The following is a 15,836-nucleotide window of genomic DNA, read 5'->3' on the forward strand; positions in this document are numbered from 1 at the left end:
TCAGCATCACAAACGCCATGGCAGAAGTACAACGGAAGCTGCAGGAACTTTCCGAAAAGTACCAAAGCCTCCAAGCGGGTAAGCAATTGTTGCTGGCCATAGTAGAGTGACTGCTAAAGTCGGAATAGATCTCGGAACCAAAGTTGAGGCACGCCAAAAACTCGAGTCGCAACAACAGGAGAACAGCACCGTCAAGAAGGTAGCCGGTCAAGATGCACGCATGTTCGATATACGCTGAGACGCTCTACCGCAGGAATTCGACATCCTCGACGACGATGCCAACATCTACAAGCAGATCGGCCCGGTGCTGTTGAAGCAGGACAAGACAGAGGCAGTCATGGCAGTGAATGGACGTCTGGAATTCATTGACAAGCAGATGTAAGTCTGACTTGCAGTTGGCGGGGAGCTATGATGTTGACAGGCAGCAGCAAGGACATTGAGAAGCAGATCCAGGGTATACAGGAAAACAGCGAGAAGATCAAGGGCGAGGTGCGTTGGTTCGATACTGATATCCAGGGTAGGCAGGCTGACTTGCCGACTAGATTATCCAGATCCAGACTGCGGCGCAGCAATCACAAGCAGCAGCGTCATAAGAGGATTTGCTACAAGACGAGAGAAATCAATGAGATACCCAATTCACTCGACTTGCTTGGATCCTGCCGCCTGCGCTACATTGTCGTGAAGGGCCAAAGCCAAGGCCGATGCTGACGACTCGGGCTTCATATAGACTCCAAACTCTAAGCCCTGACCGCTGACATGCACAAGCGCAACAACATGTCCCTTGCAAACGGCCTGGGAAATGAATTGATGAGCAAGATGTCAATGTAGAAGTGTGGCATGGGCACGACAGTCTGGCTACATAGATAGGGAATATCTAGTACACACAGCTAGGAGTGCCAGCTATGAACGCCAAGCCGTGGTTACCCTGAGGGTTTATGCATACAGGACAGCATTTGATGTCAATATAAGGATTTATCGATTTTTGCACGAGTCGACGCTTCTTTTGGCACGACTCGAATCATGCACGTGGTCTGGCCGAGTGCTGGGTGCAGGTGGGTGGTATTTGCCGGGATCCCCGGAACAGGCAAGCAGCGGGTAAGGTAAGCCGTGTCGGGTCTACAAGCTAGGCGAGTGCTCCTGCAATAACAAAATACGACGTCGTCGGAACGGCCAAGTTATGTAGTTATTGGGGGCGCCGAAGGAAGTTGGCCCCTCGAGCCATGATACTGGCTAGGCATTGATTGCAGGCGGCGCATGAACAGCCAGTCCGGAGCATTTCCTTTTGTTTGCCGGAGCGTTTGATGGGTCCACCCGCGCAGGCGTTAGCAATGGGAGGCGCGGCAGGGCTCAGCACCATGTTACAGAAGGCTTGCGGATCGTGCCCTTTTGTTTTTATTTTATGCCTCGCAGGAGAACACAGACATGCGATGCCGGGCGGAAACTGACAGCGGAACCAGCCGTGGGGTCTCTGATGAGGCACTACCTACTTTCACCATGGCAATTGTGTTTGGCCGGTACTCGAGACGACGAGGGCATGGTACCGTGGCTGATGATTATTGTTGGTTGGTTGGTTGGTTGGTTGGTTGGGCGGCGTGCCGGGGATGCGGAGGCGTGGTGGTATGTACTTGGTTACTAGGTACATACAACACACATGCACACGGGGATTCGCACGCACAGGCACGCGCCCTCGCCTCAGGGCGCCCGAGCAGGCAAAGACAGGCGGACAAGCTTTTGGAGCATGATGGCCGTGGAGGCTTCCACTCCCAAAGACCACCTGGCTCCACCAGGTATTCGCATCATCTGTAACAGCTGAGGACTAGCGCTGGGCCAGTCGTGCCGTTGCTTCAGTCTTGCGCAGGGTGCCGTGATTGGCTGCACGCTAACGAACCAACGCCTTTTGGAGTCCTGACAAGAGTTCACTGTCCCCTTCTTTACCTCTGGCAGTGACCTTCTTCCGCTGGTCTGCCTCCTTATCGCGGACCTTTTCCCTTCTTTGTTGCTGGATATATTACCCGCTCTCTTCTTATAGCGCTGCTTGCCCGTCCCCTCTTGCACAGCGCTCCCCTCGCCTTCGCCTGCGCCTATCAGCCCTTCCGCGATCCTGTCTCTCCCCTGACACTTCGCACCTCGAGCTCTCTCCTTTGAGGTACAGCTGGGACTGCAGGAGACACTCGTGTGCATCCATTACTTCTCCCTTGAGACGGTGAATTCCATCCGTCGACACTGTACGTCCCATCTCGATGGCCCGCACCCTCTCGTATTCGCCTTGCTCACTGTCAGCCCAGAATTTCAACCCACCAACTGCCCGCCACGGTCAACCACTACCGCCATCATGTCTGCGAGCCACATCGCCGCCAACAGGAACAGCACTCCCGAGGGCTCCTCCTCCCTACGCCCGCCCCAGGCCCGCTCTTCGCTCGGTGCGAACCACCATCTCCGCGCCTCAGCTGATCTAGGCGGCTTCCCCTCGCCTTTGGCCAACCGCGGCATTCGCCCCGCCTCCGAGATCTACTTTGGCCGCAACAACACTCAGTCTGGCAACCCAGACGAGATGGAGCGTGCTGCCCAACAGTGGCTTGCCGACATTGACCAGTATGAGACTACGCTCGAAGAGATGGCGACAGCCACACTCGATCAGGACTTCAAGGACGAGTTGAGCGCCATCGAGCAGTGGTTTCGCGTTCTTAGCGAGGCGGAGAGGACCGCTGCTCTCTACGCCCTCCTGCAGCAGACAACCCAGGTTCAGATTAGATTCTTTATCCAGGTTCTGCAGCAAATGTCCAAGAACGTGCCCATGTCTGGAGTACTTTCACCTGCCAACTTTGGAGAAAAGGGTAAGAATTTCTAGTCCTTTTCTTCGATGCTTTCCTATCCTGACACGTGCTAGATCCAATGACGCAGAAACTGAGCGATGCCATGAGCAAGCTCAACACGGGCGAAAACCGCCATTCCATGGGCCTCGGTCGCCCCCCGCCATCCCCGGGTGCTGGAAAACGCAACTCGGGCTTGGAAACTTCCACCATCAACCGCATGTTCCCAGATGCGGCCGCAGCTATTGCTAAGCAGAAGGCTGAATTCACCGATGTTGTAGGCGTTGCACCGGCGTCAAACCGCAACAGCACTGTCGGCGACCGCAGCTCAATGGCAGCTCCCACCATCTCTGCCCCTGAGGACAACAAAAGGGAGAACAATGCCCCGCCGGCATCTCCCTGGAATGAAGGCGCAAACCGTCCAAAGTCCTCTGGCCAGCAGCAGCAACAGCAGCAACCGCCCATGGGCCAGTTTTCGCAGCCCCCTCCATCTGCCGGTCTTCGATCCCCTCGTCTTCCCCTCCAGAATGATAGCAATAATGTGCAGACTACTACTCTGAATGCTCTCGAGGCAAACTCCAACATGCCACTCCTTTCGCCTTCTTACCAGCCAGGTGGCAGCTGGGCGTCGCAGCTGAGCACCCCCATGGTCGCCAACTTTAGCCAGTCCAACAACCAAGCCGATATGGTTGCCAATGCCACAGCTATGAAGCTTGCTGCACTCTCTACTGTTAACAACCGTATTCAGTTGGACGATGTGCGCAAGTTCCGTCGCGCTCGCTCATCAGACAACGGTCCTATATCGCCTGGTATGCCTCAAATGGGCAATGGAAACATTCTCATGACAAACGAGATGGGCCAGGTCTTGACTCCCCAGCAAGCGGCTGCTCTGCAGGCCCAACAGTTGGCTGCCATGAACGGCCGTCGATCTCGACCCAGCTCTCCTGGGTTCGCAATGCAGGGCCAGGGTATGGGTATGGGCGCCATGGGTAGCTTCACGTCTCCCCAGGCCAATGGTTTCCTAGCTGCTGACTATGGAGGTGGAATGATGAACAACGGCATGGGTGCACTTAACCTTGCTCAGTTTGGATTGGGTAGCGGAGGCAACAATGACGGCCACGGCTTCCTCGGTGAAAACATTGACCGTGGTCGATCTCCCCGAGGTCGCCGCGGCAGCTCCAAGCCCCCGGAAGACCCTACCGACCCTGGTCTACTCTCGGATATTCCCAACTGGCTCCGGAGTCTCCGGTTGCACAAGTACACGGATAACCTCAAAGACCTCAAATGGCAGGAGCTCATTGAGCTTGACGACGAAGGTTTGGAGAAGCGCGGAGTTAACGCTCTTGGCGCGCGTAGGAAGATGTTGAAGGTATGAAAGGCCCCATTCGTTCCATAAGCCCTTGAAGCTAACACAAGATTACAGGTTTTCGAGCAGGTGAAAGAAGCTCAGGAACAGGGCAAATTGCGATAGATCCGCGACCTGTACCTCCGGACTCGCACACGCGAACGAGTTCATCTCAAAACATAGATATACGATGGAAAAGCGGCGACCTCCAGCTGGCACGGATGCAAATCCGTCAGGTCTGGGAACGCATACGATGACATGCTTTATGCTCTGAGACCCCATTTGGATGTTGTGTTGGCCCATCGTATGTCGAAGGCTGGCTTCCACTGCAGTTTCTTTTTTGTACAAATGTATTAGTGTGGTTTTCTATTGTAAGGTTAGGTTAGAACAGGCTGGGCAACGGCAAAAAATTAATGACGCCATTACGCGCTTTCTGCAAGACGAATCGTGTTCAGCGTAAGCATCTAAACACTCGTTCAACGTATTTCATGTCGTTACTTTTGCGTAAGCGTGAGATTGTTTGGGAAAATGCGGCCCCGACTGTCATCCGACAGTTACCGACAAGGCAACTATGACCACATCTGACACTCAGGTCAGCCTTACAGCTCCCTTTCACTTGGCAATAACAGCACTCAATTAACGCATATGAACACCCAAGAAACATCACCCCTGCACTGCATAAAACGTCAGCCTCAGCACCTCCAGCCAAGTGATTTTCCCATTTACTCCGTCACACCATTGACCTTTGATGGATCAACCATCGGCCGAAAAGCGTATTGAGCGGGTTGTACTAGCATGTGTTCAATGCCGTAACAGACACGTCAAGTGCGGTGCCGAGCAGCCTGTATGCAAAAGATGCAAGCGCGATGGAAAAGAATGCGTTTACCAGAAGTCACGAAGAGGAGGGCTAGATAAAGCAGCCCTTGCAGCACGACGGCTACGATTGCAACAAGAAGCTGAAAGCGCGCGGCGCAACACACCCGCTTCTCACTGCAGTGAAGGTTCCGAGCAGCACCTACCAACAGACTCAACACGCGCTCAGTCGTCGCTAAATCTCTTTTCGGATAACATAACAGACGAGACGTTATCGCTCGCCGCATCACAGCTTCTTGAGCAAAATCATGTGATGTTCCAGATCGACAACGATCGCCTTGTCGAACTGTATTTCGAAAACTTCTGGCCTTCATTTCCCATCGTTTTACCGTACTCCTATCTGCAAACCAGGCGCCTGAAAGCGAATCATGGCATGCCAGTCTTGTTGCTCGTCTTGCAATGGATCGGCTCATTTTACGCACCCTGGGTGCCATCAGAGCCTTATCGTGAAGCAGCTCTCAAGGCAGTTGCTTCACCCACGCTTGAACGCACGCCATTCAACATCCAATCACTGATGTTATTTGCAATCGCAGAGTTTTACTGCAATCTCAAGGGCCCGGCTCGCGAGAGGCTAGAAATAGCTGTTACCCTTGCCTTGGAACTTTCCATGAACGAAAGGGACTTTGCCCACGCGTATGGTGAAGGCGACACTGTGCTGGAGGAGTCATGGAGGAGAACATATTATATGCTCTATATTGTGGATCAGCACTTTGCTATAATCACTAACACACCCTTCCACTTGTTACTAGCAGTACCAAACAATGTGGACTTGCCTTGTGATGACGAGTACTACAAATCTGGGGTATGTTATATCAACATGCTTAGAATTGTTCAAGTAGTAACATGGTTAGCAAATCCCTCCCGTGTCAACATGGGCCGAGTATCAGCTCCGCGAGTTCGCAGAGATTGAGGTAGTGTATTCTTCAATTACTTACCTATATGATTCTGCCATGGTTGTCGCATTCAGTAAGTTCGAGCAGAAAATGCAGTGTTGGGATAGGACATCGTATTGACCATACTAGTCATGAACACGTTTATCCATACCGCTGTGATAAACGAAGCTCTTGTTGAGAGTTGCGATACCAAACTTGCTATCTGGACGTCTTTGCTACCATCCTGTAAGAAGGACCCACTTCGTGCCAACGGCGAGGTGGATGAGATCATGTATGTCGAGGAAATTCGTGTTGTTAGCCTAGAATGCTTGCTGATCATTTTCTTTCCGCAGGTTCATGGCGCATATGGGTACCGCCATGTAAGTGTTCATTCTCCGCTTTCTGAAATGACGTTGACATGATCACAGCACAATGTCGACAATTCATCGGCCTTACTCGTCGCTAGGCTTTTGTCCAGGTGAAATGTCTACACGAGGCTTCATAATGCCCTCGCCCTTTACGCTTGTGCCAAAAGCTGGGCGAAACGCACACACTGCACGCGTGTTGAAAGCCACAGAGATTGCAACGAGGCTACTCGCAATTCCTTGTGCTCTTGAAAAACATAATCTATTCACTGCGTGCATGGCCGCACAGATGGCTGCCGTACAGGTGGCTGCGTGCATATACTTGCTTGACGGCCATGCCCTTTCCATAGCGCGCGACCGCGTTAGCCTCAGCATTGGCTTTCTGAAAACCATGGGGTCCACTTGGCCTCTCGGAAAGATAATGGCAATGGAAGCTCGAGCCATTGCGCGCTTGAGTTTCTCCAGTACAAACACTCAGTATATCAGACCTATGCAGGTAGAACCTGTGGCTGCAGAAATCGAACTACCGCGCGATGAGGTGGTATCTCCTGTTGATCCTTTAGCTCAGATTGACATTTACGCTGGTCTCACGCTTCCTGTAGATTTGAGCACGATACCTTTTGGCTATCCAAGTTGTTGGGGTTAAAGATGGAAAGTAGCTGAAATCACTGATACTACTAAAACTGTTATATTCATGCTGTATGAGGCAAAAGACAGACATGGCTGGACACTGCTGATCCCGAATTTGATCGGGTTACACAGCGTTAGCTCACTCTTCGCCAATATGATCAGCGCAACACGACCGATCAGCTATGAGGTCAACCGTGGACGAGCAAGATCGATGTAACAATTCTTGGTTTGACAGCATGATGGCAACAGTACAACAAGAGACAAATCAGATTGGCTAAGCAGCATATTACTACTCCAAACTAATGCAGCGTAGACACCAGCCGATAAATGAGGTCATTACGTACAGTTACAGAGGGTGGACACAACACAACCCAACACATGCCAAACCCCATTTTTCACTCGAGTATATCTGCAACCTCGGGAGTGAGTAAGCAAGCAAGTTCATCTATCCGCTGGCTCGCTATCAGTTGCCCAGCGGGCGTATCTATGCCATGAGCAAGGAAGCTGTTCACGTCATACTCCAAGAGGCTAGCGCCTCAGACCATTCAAGTCGCAGCCCCGCCACAGATCTGCAATTCGCTCTAGAGTGGGTCCCTGCAGAAGTCGTCTGTTCGTCCAATGTTCGAAATAATCCAATGGATTTAAAGCACGAGTGGCCTTCCGTCTTCTCCCCTTCGTGGCAATGCATTCAGGATAACGACACGATGACGGGTCCGGTTTTCGGCTGATTTTGCGAAACTAGAAGCAACTTCTCTTTTTTTTTTTCTTCCTCATTTTGCTGGTCCAGGACAACGCACGGCAATCCACGAAGGAAAAAAAAGAAGAAGAATTCAGCGCGACTGCGACTTTGCGACGAGTCATTCGGGTACTTCCGAGGAAACAACACAACGGTACTGACGACACGATGAGCGACATTGAGAAACAGTACGATGTGGCGACGCCGGGTGGTGCGAAGAAGAGCGAGGAAATTGCTGACCAGAGGGATGGGATTGATCTTGTTTTCGAGGCCAAGCTTGTGCGCAAGCTGGATATTTACATTATCCCAGTGGTTATGCTGTTGTACCTGTTCAGTTTCCTTGACAGGTGAGTTAGAGGGGATCTCATTGATTGAAGAGACCAGACCATTGAAAAAATCCCGTGAATTTGGTAGTACCGACATACTAACTACAATACCAGAGTCAACATTGGAAATGCCCGTCTCTACGGTCTCCAGGAGGATCTCAAAATGAACGACTCGCAGTTCCAAACCGCAGTCTCGATTCTCTTCGTCACCTACATCTTATCGGAACTCCCTTCAAACCTGGTTCTGAAAAAGTTTACGCCCTCCCGGTGGATCGCATTCATCACCCTCGCCTGGGGCATCATCGCAACCCTCACTGGTATCGTACAGAGTTATGGCGGCCTCATCGCATGCCGTCTTCTCCTCGGAGCCGTCGAAGGCGGCCTGTTCCCCGGCATGGCCGTCTACCTAACCTTCTTCTACACCAAACGCGAACTCGCCCTCCGCATTGGCTACCTCTTCGTTTCCGCCGCCCTCGCCGGCGCCTGCGGCGGCCTCCTCGCCTACGCAATCGGCCACATGGACGGCACCGCCGGCCAGCGTGGCTGGCGCTGGATCATGATCCTCGAAGGCATCCCCACCTTCATCCTCGGCATCGCCACATGGTTCGTCCTCCCCAACTCCCCCGAAACCGCCTACTTTTTTTCTCCTGAAGAAAAAGCCTTTGCCGCAGCCCGTCTCAAGCGGCAAACGGGGTACACGAAGAAAGCAGCAGAGTTTCACTGGGATGACGTGAAGAAGGCGTTTAAAGACTGGAAAGTGTGGACGTTTTGCTTTGCGCAGTTTGGATCCGATACCATGCTTTACGGCTATTCGACTTTCCTGCCTACGATTATCCGCTCGATTAATACGACGGCGAGTAGTGCCATGGTGCAGGTTCTTACTATCCCGTGTTACGCGCTAGGCGCAGTTACGTACCTAGTCGTTGCGCACTTTTCTGATCGCCAGCAGAAACGCGGGTTGTACAGTGTTCTCCTTGGCCTTGTCAGTATCGTCGGTTACACCATGCTTATTAGCGATTCAAACTCCAAGGTACACTACGCGGGTTGTTTTCTGGTGGCGATGGGGCTGTATGTTTGTGTGGGGTTGCCGCTTGCGTGGTTGCCGACGAATTTGCCGCGCTATGGCAAGAGGACTACCGCGACGGGGTTGCAGCTTAGTATTGGGAATTGTGCGGGGATTATGAGTGCTTTTGTGGGTTTTCCCCTTTGTCTTTCTTCAAATCTCCTACGCGAGGTTCTAAACGCAAGTGCTAATATTGATTTCCAACAGATTTATCCAACCGCCGATCGACCCCGCTTCATCAAGGGCCACGGCATCACGATGGCAATGGTGGGGTTCGCTTGTACGTGCTACTGTGTTTTGTGGTTTCATTTCTCGAGGGCGAATGCGAAGAGGGAGCGGGGTGACGAGGATGCTGCGGTGCAGAGTTTGAGTGATGAGGAGATTGCCGAGTTGGGGGATGATAGTCCAAGGTTTAGGTATACGATTTGAACGTGCTTTTCTTTTTGGTGGGAGATATATACGTGGAGCTTGAGTGTTTAGGAAGATTGGATCTGGATGCTGTATATAGTGGTGTGTGATATATATGAGATGATTTCGTGTATGAAGCTATGCTTAGGAGAGCATTTGACTTGGTATATAAGAGAAAGTGTTCGACAATTAGTACATTACGTATCTATGTAATTGTTCATTGACATGTTTCTATAAAGGTTATTCTGATAAATTTCCGTCTTTCCATAAAAAGGTAACAATTCTGTTTGGTGTTAGGCCGGCCGTAGTACTGGTGCTTGTGCTACCAATGCTTCTGACGTCCGAGTAAGACGCAAACGAATCCAATTGCCGTAGTAGCCGCTGTCGATAACGCTACATATACGGGTGGCCTCAAACACAATTGATTGTAGCATGCGCATATGGAATCCGGCCAGTTGCGACGCCTTTGCATGGTAAAGCATGCAGTAATGGATCATTGCGCGATGCGTCGATCTACTTTCAAGCCCCTCTTTATTATTTCGTCGATCCATTTTCATGCCCTTAGAACGTTCGCTTTACTACCTTGGTACGTTGCAGCCGCTGCTTAAAGATAGATTGAGGCTCCGCCCAGGACTCGCATATCGTTTTTCTGTACACTACAATCACGCTCAAGTCCTTACCTACGTGCCTTTCTTGCGGTACTAAATCACATCGCTGCAAGGCTGTGAACTACTTGGTAATGTGCTCAAACACTGCTCTAAACGACTAGCTTTAGGGGATAAGATCTAACAACCTAGGAGGCTAGGTAATTCTTTGTGTCTAGTTGCAGCACGTCGCTGGACGTACGCTTCTTGTATTTTGGCAACCCAATCAAGTCTCCCTTATAGTACACATGGCGGAGCTCACAGATGCGCCAGAGTCGTCTACCCAGCTATATCACCCACTGCAGGATGCGGCATCATCGGGTTCTGACGTTAATGAGCATCTAAACTGGGGAATTCGCCTCTTCTACTCTTACCAGGCAATCAAGATTCTCCGATTCAACGCAGTCTATCGGTTTCGACAATAGGTGATAGTTGGGGGCTTATGCAGCCCTATCTTATGTCTGGGGCGTACTTGCTATTATAGACACCGTTATCTTTAACGGTCGACCTGTGCTTGTTACTCGGAATCTCTAATGTGCATTACGGTGTCTCCGTTACAAGACATCAGCTAGACTCTTGTGGGTCGACGTGCTTTATATCGATCAAACGTGTACGGAGGATAAAAGCGTTCAAGCCCCGCGTATGTGGGCGGTCTTTACCTTTTGTCAGAAGGCTCTGATATTTCTGGGCGATGAATCAGATGCAACGACAACGGTGGGGCCGCGCATGGATTATTCAGGAATATGTTGTTGCAACGAATGTCCAGTTCCTATGTGGTGCTTGCATTTTACAAGGCGATGAGTTTTATAAAGCGATCGATCTCCTTATAGAGTATCGATTCAAGGCCATAATTCCACAAGAACAAGCCTACTTAATCCAACATGTCGCGTCCACGTCAATTCATCACCTTTGGTCCACTCGAGACAAATACCAACAAGGTTTGCAGCTAGGCAAGCAGGCTATAGATATCCTTTACAAGTTCAGATCATCACAGTCGTTAGATCCACGGGAATAAGATTTTCAGCCTGTACAAACTCATAGGCCAGGTACCCGAGTTGGCTCTAAATTACGCACAATCTGTCTAGGATCTTTACCAAGCTGTTGTGAAGACCGCCATTGAATACTCGAGAACCTTGGAGATTCTGTCATATCACAACCGGAATGCTCGGTCTCAGCTTATGTTGCCGATCTGGTGTCGTGATTGGACAATACGGCGAGGAAAGTGGATTTTGCTTTGGCCCAACGGATACAAAGCCTGTGGATCATTAGAAAGAGCGCAAGCTCTGGTCAGGAAAGGTGTTTTAACACTTGTTGGTGTGCCCATTGCTCGCGTACAAGTTCTAGAAAGGTTTCCGGACAAGAAATTCTATGAGGGCATATCCGTGTATGACACACCGCACTTGTTGCAAGAGAAGTTACGTAACTGGGTCAGTATCGGCTTAGATGAAGCCACTAGGCTGGACATTTTCGGAAAACAATCGTCGCTTCGAGGATTTGCTTCAATGGACCCCAGGGTTTAGCTACTATCCTAAGTGAGCATCAGGCTGATACAATTTGGGACGCATGGTCCGCACAAGCAAGCAATTCTATTGCGAGTATTGACAGTCTCGCCAAGTCTTATAACGATGCACTCTTTACTGCTCTTTGCGGACGAGCACTGATTATTACAGACAACAAATCGTTGGGTATAGTCGACCAACCTATTCAACATGGTGATCTGATCTGTGATTTTCCTGGTGGACAAGTCCTTCTGTGTATCCGTGCTATAGATGCGAAGATGAATCGTAAGACGTACCAACTTATTGGTGAATGGTAAGCCGCATCTTCCCCTTTTCTGCGCTTTACAATCTGCTTACTTTTTCCTTCATTCGGTTACCTTCATGGCTACATGGAGGGGGAGGCGCTTGGAAAACGACATGGGGGCGAAGCAGACCTGATGAAGTTCGCACTTTTGTGATTGAAGGCCATTCCACATCGGCTCAGTTCTTCTGCCCAGCCACACCACCCAGATCACGCAATGATGCTGGTCAAAGCCTTGCCGCCTAAACTTGCGATCGTCATGAAGTCTCTCCGTCTTCCACAGTCGCGCGAGAACAGTTCATTCAATTATCTTCATTTCCTGCGAAGCTGCAAGGATGCGACCGCAGTGGGCCATTAGCCCATCTGGCTAGCTATAACAATATACCAATAACTCACACTGCTATAGTAGTACATCACTCTGCTAGAACTGCAAGACTCATTTTGAAGATAGTCTAATATTCAAGATGAAAGGGCTAGAGCTCCGACGAACATGCAAAAACGTTGAATGAACTTTTAACTACAGGATAATGCCGTACGAAGTATCAAGATTTCTGTACTAACGCAAGGTCTCAACAAGAAGAGATAACAAAACTCGGCTGCTCAACGATGAAGTGATGATTATATTGTGGATTCGCTCAGATAATCACATCGCTAGTATATCATCCATGCTGCGTTTTCACCTCTTAATTTCTGAGAACAAAAAAGGTTACGAGAAAATGAAAGAAACCAATACATCTCCATAACTACAATTTCTGAAACCAGCGTAATCCCTCAACTTCCCAGTATGCCTCGCGAAAGACGCCTGAATTCTCCCTGACATACTATTCACAAGTCTTCACGCTCGTTTTCTCCGCACACTCCTCATCCCACACTTTCCCCGCCTACTCACCACACAATGCCGTGTTGAACACAATTTTCATATCCACAAAGCGCTCGCTGAAATCGCACCCTGAGCCGCTAAACCGCGCCATCGGCGGGCCCCAAGTAGACGGATCCGGCGACGTAACAGCTGTAGCGTTCGACTGCGAGAAATACTCAGTGTACCCAGGCGAATCGTGAGGAAAAAACCACACCGAGATACTCGATTCCGCCCACTCCATAGCATACACCCCACCCTTCGCATCGTTAAACTCCGTCACATACGACGGAACCTGCGCCCCACCCATCTCATCCCGCACAACCCCCATCTACACACCATCCCCGCTCTCCGGCGCGCGAATCGAGCATCCCGCATTCTTTCCCTGGCCGGGGGCATCGACATCCCAATTCCCCGTCACCATCGTACCCGTGAACTCGCCAGCTCCAGTCTTATCATCAACAACGCATCCCGCAGACGTATGCAACGTAACCGCATTCCCTACCGACTCATTCACTCCCTCAAGAGTATCTATCTCCCCACCTTCTGGCCATGCCCTCGATGCAGACAGCATCCAAAATGCAGATCAAACCCCACATTGCGATGCAGGCATGTGCCGGATATCGACGACCAGCAACCCTCGATTCCAGCTTTTGTTGCTCTCGAGGCGCAACGAGGCGCGGCCGGAGACGTCTTTGGTTGTGTGGTCTACGCCGAGGTATATGGAGTTGTGGGGGGAGAGGTAGCCGAGGAGAGAGTGCGAGGCTGCTGAGGAGAGGTTTTGGTATTGGACGAAACCGTTGGTGGGGTCGGGGGAGGAGAAGAGGGAGAAGGAGGGGAAGTAGTTTTGGAGCTTAGGTCGTCGGTGAGGGTGTATGTTGGGGGGTTGGTAGTATTGGGGGTGTGCGTTGGGTGTGGGGTGGTTAGAAGGGGGAGGGATAGTACGGCTAGGGCCGTTGTAAAGAGCTTTGAAGAAGACATGGTTGTATGTTGGGTGTTTGGATTATTGAGACCTTTTCTGCTATTGCTGGGTACTCTTTTGGCTTCAATGTTAGCGTTCAAATGAGTAGGGGAAATGAATAAACATTTGTACTGGTTGATGTTGGAGACGAAAGGGCATTGTGATGCGATAATGTAGGGATTTTACTGGTTCTCATTAAAGGTTCACAATAGCTGCGTGTCTATCTATTGTCTTATTGATGTTTTGTAGCAGTGAATGTAGCACAGTAATTTCTATTCTCGACACACCTAGGCATCACGGATCCTATAGCCAGTGATAGTAAGGAGATGACATGGCAGCAATGGTAAGCGCTTTAAGAATGCAACTCTGATTGGAGATGTCGAAACTTTTGATTGGATCGATATGTATCGCTGTTATACCGACTGGTTCTACTTGTGCATCAGCCAGCTATCTCTCAGTCGCCCAAGCACTCACTCAGTACCCAGTCCACACCGCCGCACTCTCTCAACTACTCTTCTTGCTCTTTGGCACAATCTTGAGCGAAAAGTCTACATGCGGCACTCCCTGATGTATACTGCTCGTGCTCACAATATCAATATCTCCACAAACATACTTTTCGACATTATGCTCCGTCAAACCCCCGCTGACCTCGACAAGAAACTGCTTCCTATCACCAACACCACGCCCCCATTTATCTTTCAAGTCCTTAGCAGCAACTTGGACCCCCTCAGGAGTAAAGTTGTCCAACATGACGATATCAGCGCCCGCGGCAATCGCCTCATCTGCTTCTTCAAAGGATTGGCATTCGACTTCGACCTTGATTGCAAAACCACCTGCAGCCTTGGCAGCTTTCACAGCGTTGGTAATGCTTCCTGCAGCGACAATATGGTTATCCTTTAGCATCGTCATGGCGCTCAGATCAACACGGTGTGCGTCCACGCCACCAACCAGCATGCCATACTTCTCCACGAGGCGGAACCCAGGCGTGGTTTTGCGGGTTCCAGCAAGAATATTGGGGTATCCCGCGCCACGTAAAAGGGTCAGTAGGCGATGACTCTTGGTAGCGATGCCGGAGCAGCGGGCGAGCGTATTGAGTGCTACGCGCTCGCCGAGAAGAAGGTGGCGGACTGGGCCACGGACTGTGGCGCAGTGAGTAATGGGCTGGAAGGATGTGCCTTCTTTGACGTGCCATTCTACACTGACAACATGTCAATCCTCGCTACGGAATGATGTGGACAGTGGAGGACTCACGTGCAACCTAGTTGACGGAACACTTCATCGAAAAATGGCACGCCGGCTACTATGCCCTACTCTCTTGTTAGCAGGATGGATAACTAGAGTAGGAAAAAGTAGAATCGCTTACCTCACTCTTACCCAGTAGCTTCGCCTCTGACACCTCCTCCCCAACCACGAACCCACCATAATCGAAGCTCGGCGTGTCCTCCTCGAGCCATTCCGACACAAGCCTCTTGTACGTTTGCGGTAGCAGATGCGCTACCGCGCCGTGTGCTGGAGCACCCTCAGCTACCTGCATATTTTCGAGTTCGACGTGGTATGTTTTGAGGCAGCGGGAGCTCTTTTGCCTTGCTGGGGATTAGAGGTGGGCATCCGAGATGAAGGTTGTCGGAACATCCGTCGGAACCAAGGTTATCGATAACGTAGCAGCTGCCGCCACTAAGCGGCCGAGCATCGGACTCGTTTTTGACGGTGTATCACGTGAGGACTGACAGGTGATGGGTGATTTTGAGAGGTGTATATTTTTTAAGTTGATATTATATATTGAATGGGTTATCATGGATGTAGTGAGCTTCAATCATTGCCCTTCGTTTCACGTCGGATTCACCTCATCGCATGTTGTATCATCCAATACCAACTGCCCTTATGGCTTCGTATCGTCCTCAAGTTTCATGAATACTTTGCCGTTGTCTTGCGATTTTTTGGGATTTATTCAAGAGTTGTGGGCTCGACATAAAGGCATGGTAGTTTGTGCTTTGTAGATATCACGGTATGCAATAAGGGATAGAATAGGCTCAGAGTACTACTGAAGACGCATAACAATCACGTTGACAACTAGCTCTCCTCGCATTCATGTAAGTTTCAGTCTCCTATATATGCATTAGTGAAGATGGAGAACCTTGACATATTAT

At 50.5% G+C, this 15,836-nt stretch overlaps 7 protein-coding genes across 7 annotated transcripts; 5 read left to right on the top strand and 2 right to left on the bottom strand.

Annotated features, from left to right (window-relative positions):
• Positions 1 to 17: 17 nt before the first annotated feature.
• Positions 18 to 382, top strand: COCSADRAFT_80987 (uncharacterized protein; the record flags this gene model as incomplete). Its single annotated transcript, XM_007698203.1, has 3 exons — positions 18 to 78; positions 129 to 199; positions 254 to 382. The coding sequence occupies 3 exons, from the start codon at positions 18 to 20 to the stop codon at positions 380 to 382; spliced, it is 261 nt and encodes an 86-aa protein (XP_007696393.1).
• A 1,543-nt stretch (positions 383 to 1,925) lies between these two features.
• COCSADRAFT_178650 (uncharacterized protein) lies at positions 1,926 to 4,630 on the top strand. Its single transcript, XM_007698204.1, has 4 exons — positions 1,926 to 2,225; positions 2,286 to 2,834; positions 2,888 to 4,179; positions 4,234 to 4,630. The coding sequence occupies exons 2-4, from the start codon at positions 2,333 to 2,335 to the stop codon at positions 4,279 to 4,281; spliced, it is 1,842 nt and encodes a 613-aa protein (XP_007696394.1). The 5' UTR covers positions 1,926 to 2,225; positions 2,286 to 2,332; the 3' UTR covers positions 4,282 to 4,630.
• A 627-nt stretch (positions 4,631 to 5,257) lies between these two features.
• Positions 5,258 to 7,180, top strand: COCSADRAFT_109990 (uncharacterized protein). The gene is made up of 5 exons (XM_007698205.1): positions 5,258 to 5,830; positions 5,880 to 5,994; positions 6,051 to 6,192; positions 6,254 to 6,280; positions 6,329 to 7,180. Exons 1-5 carry the CDS (start codon positions 5,282 to 5,284, stop codon positions 6,909 to 6,911), a joined length of 1,416 nt encoding a protein of 471 aa, XP_007696395.1. The 5' UTR covers positions 5,258 to 5,281; the 3' UTR covers positions 6,912 to 7,180.
• A 349-nt stretch (positions 7,181 to 7,529) lies between these two features.
• Positions 7,530 to 9,617, top strand: COCSADRAFT_33775 (uncharacterized protein). Its single transcript, XM_007697433.1, has 3 exons — positions 7,530 to 7,978; positions 8,072 to 9,149; positions 9,228 to 9,617. The coding sequence occupies exons 1-3, from the start codon at positions 7,800 to 7,802 to the stop codon at positions 9,447 to 9,449; spliced, it is 1,479 nt and encodes a 492-aa protein (XP_007695623.1). The 5' UTR covers positions 7,530 to 7,799; the 3' UTR covers positions 9,450 to 9,617.
• A 1,022-nt stretch (positions 9,618 to 10,639) lies between these two features.
• On the top strand, positions 10,640 to 10,873 carry COCSADRAFT_79559 (uncharacterized protein; the record flags this gene model as incomplete). The annotated part of the gene is made up of 1 exon (XM_007698206.1): positions 10,640 to 10,873. A coding segment is annotated over one exon (234 nt), but the record flags the coding sequence as incomplete, so codon positions are not given.
• Positions 10,874 to 12,753: 1,880 nt separating this feature from the next.
• Positions 12,754 to 13,857, bottom strand: COCSADRAFT_196774 (glycoside hydrolase family 16 protein; the record flags this gene model as incomplete). Its single annotated transcript, XM_007698207.1, has 4 exons — positions 13,674 to 13,857; positions 13,321 to 13,581; positions 13,066 to 13,179; positions 12,754 to 13,038 (listed from the first exon to the last, which is right to left on the bottom strand). The coding sequence occupies exons 1-4, from the start codon at positions 13,707 to 13,709 to the stop codon at positions 12,754 to 12,756; spliced, it is 696 nt and encodes a 231-aa protein (XP_007696397.1). The 5' UTR covers positions 13,710 to 13,857.
• A 336-nt stretch (positions 13,858 to 14,193) lies between these two features.
• On the bottom strand, positions 14,194 to 15,223 carry COCSADRAFT_168111 (uncharacterized protein; the record flags this gene model as incomplete). The annotated part of the gene is made up of 3 exons (XM_007698208.1): positions 14,194 to 14,887; positions 14,941 to 14,996; positions 15,053 to 15,223. 3 exons carry the CDS (start codon positions 15,221 to 15,223, stop codon positions 14,194 to 14,196), a joined length of 921 nt encoding a protein of 306 aa, XP_007696398.1.
• Positions 15,224 to 15,836: the final 613 nt, after the last annotated feature.

The sequence above is a fragment of the Bipolaris sorokiniana genome (genome assembly GCF_000338995.1).
Source record: "Bipolaris sorokiniana ND90Pr unplaced genomic scaffold COCSAscaffold_2, whole genome shotgun sequence".
Lineage (NCBI taxonomy): Eukaryota > Fungi > Ascomycota > Dothideomycetes > Pleosporales > Pleosporaceae > Bipolaris > Bipolaris sorokiniana.

Excerpts from the sequence above, each read along its gene's own strand:
- COCSADRAFT_33775 (XM_007697433.1), top strand. The coding sequence starts at position 7,800 with ATGAGCGACATTGAGAAACAGTACGATGTGGCGACGCCGGGTGGTGCG. Across the intron at positions 7,979-8,071 it reads CTGTTCAGTTTCCTTGACAG|AGTCAACATTGGAAATGCCC; the intron begins GTGAGTTAGAGG and ends CTACAATACCAG. Across the intron at positions 9,150-9,227 it reads CGGGGATTATGAGTGCTTTT|ATTTATCCAACCGCCGATCG; the intron begins GTGGGTTTTCCC and ends GATTTCCAACAG.
- COCSADRAFT_178650 (XM_007698204.1), top strand. The coding sequence starts at position 2,333 with ATGTCTGCGAGCCACATCGCCGCCAACAGGAACAGCACTCCCGAGGGC. Across the intron at positions 2,835-2,887 it reads TGCCAACTTTGGAGAAAAGG|ATCCAATGACGCAGAAACTG; the intron begins GTAAGAATTTCT and ends GACACGTGCTAG. Across the intron at positions 4,180-4,233 it reads CGCGTAGGAAGATGTTGAAG|GTTTTCGAGCAGGTGAAAGA; the intron begins GTATGAAAGGCC and ends ACAAGATTACAG.
- COCSADRAFT_109990 (XM_007698205.1), top strand. The coding sequence starts at position 5,282 with ATGTTCCAGATCGACAACGATCGCCTTGTCGAACTGTATTTCGAAAAC. Across the intron at positions 5,831-5,879 it reads ACGAGTACTACAAATCTGGG|CAAATCCCTCCCGTGTCAAC; the intron begins GTATGTTATATC and ends TAACATGGTTAG. Across the intron at positions 5,995-6,050 it reads TGCCATGGTTGTCGCATTCA|TCATGAACACGTTTATCCAT; the intron begins GTAAGTTCGAGC and ends TGACCATACTAG.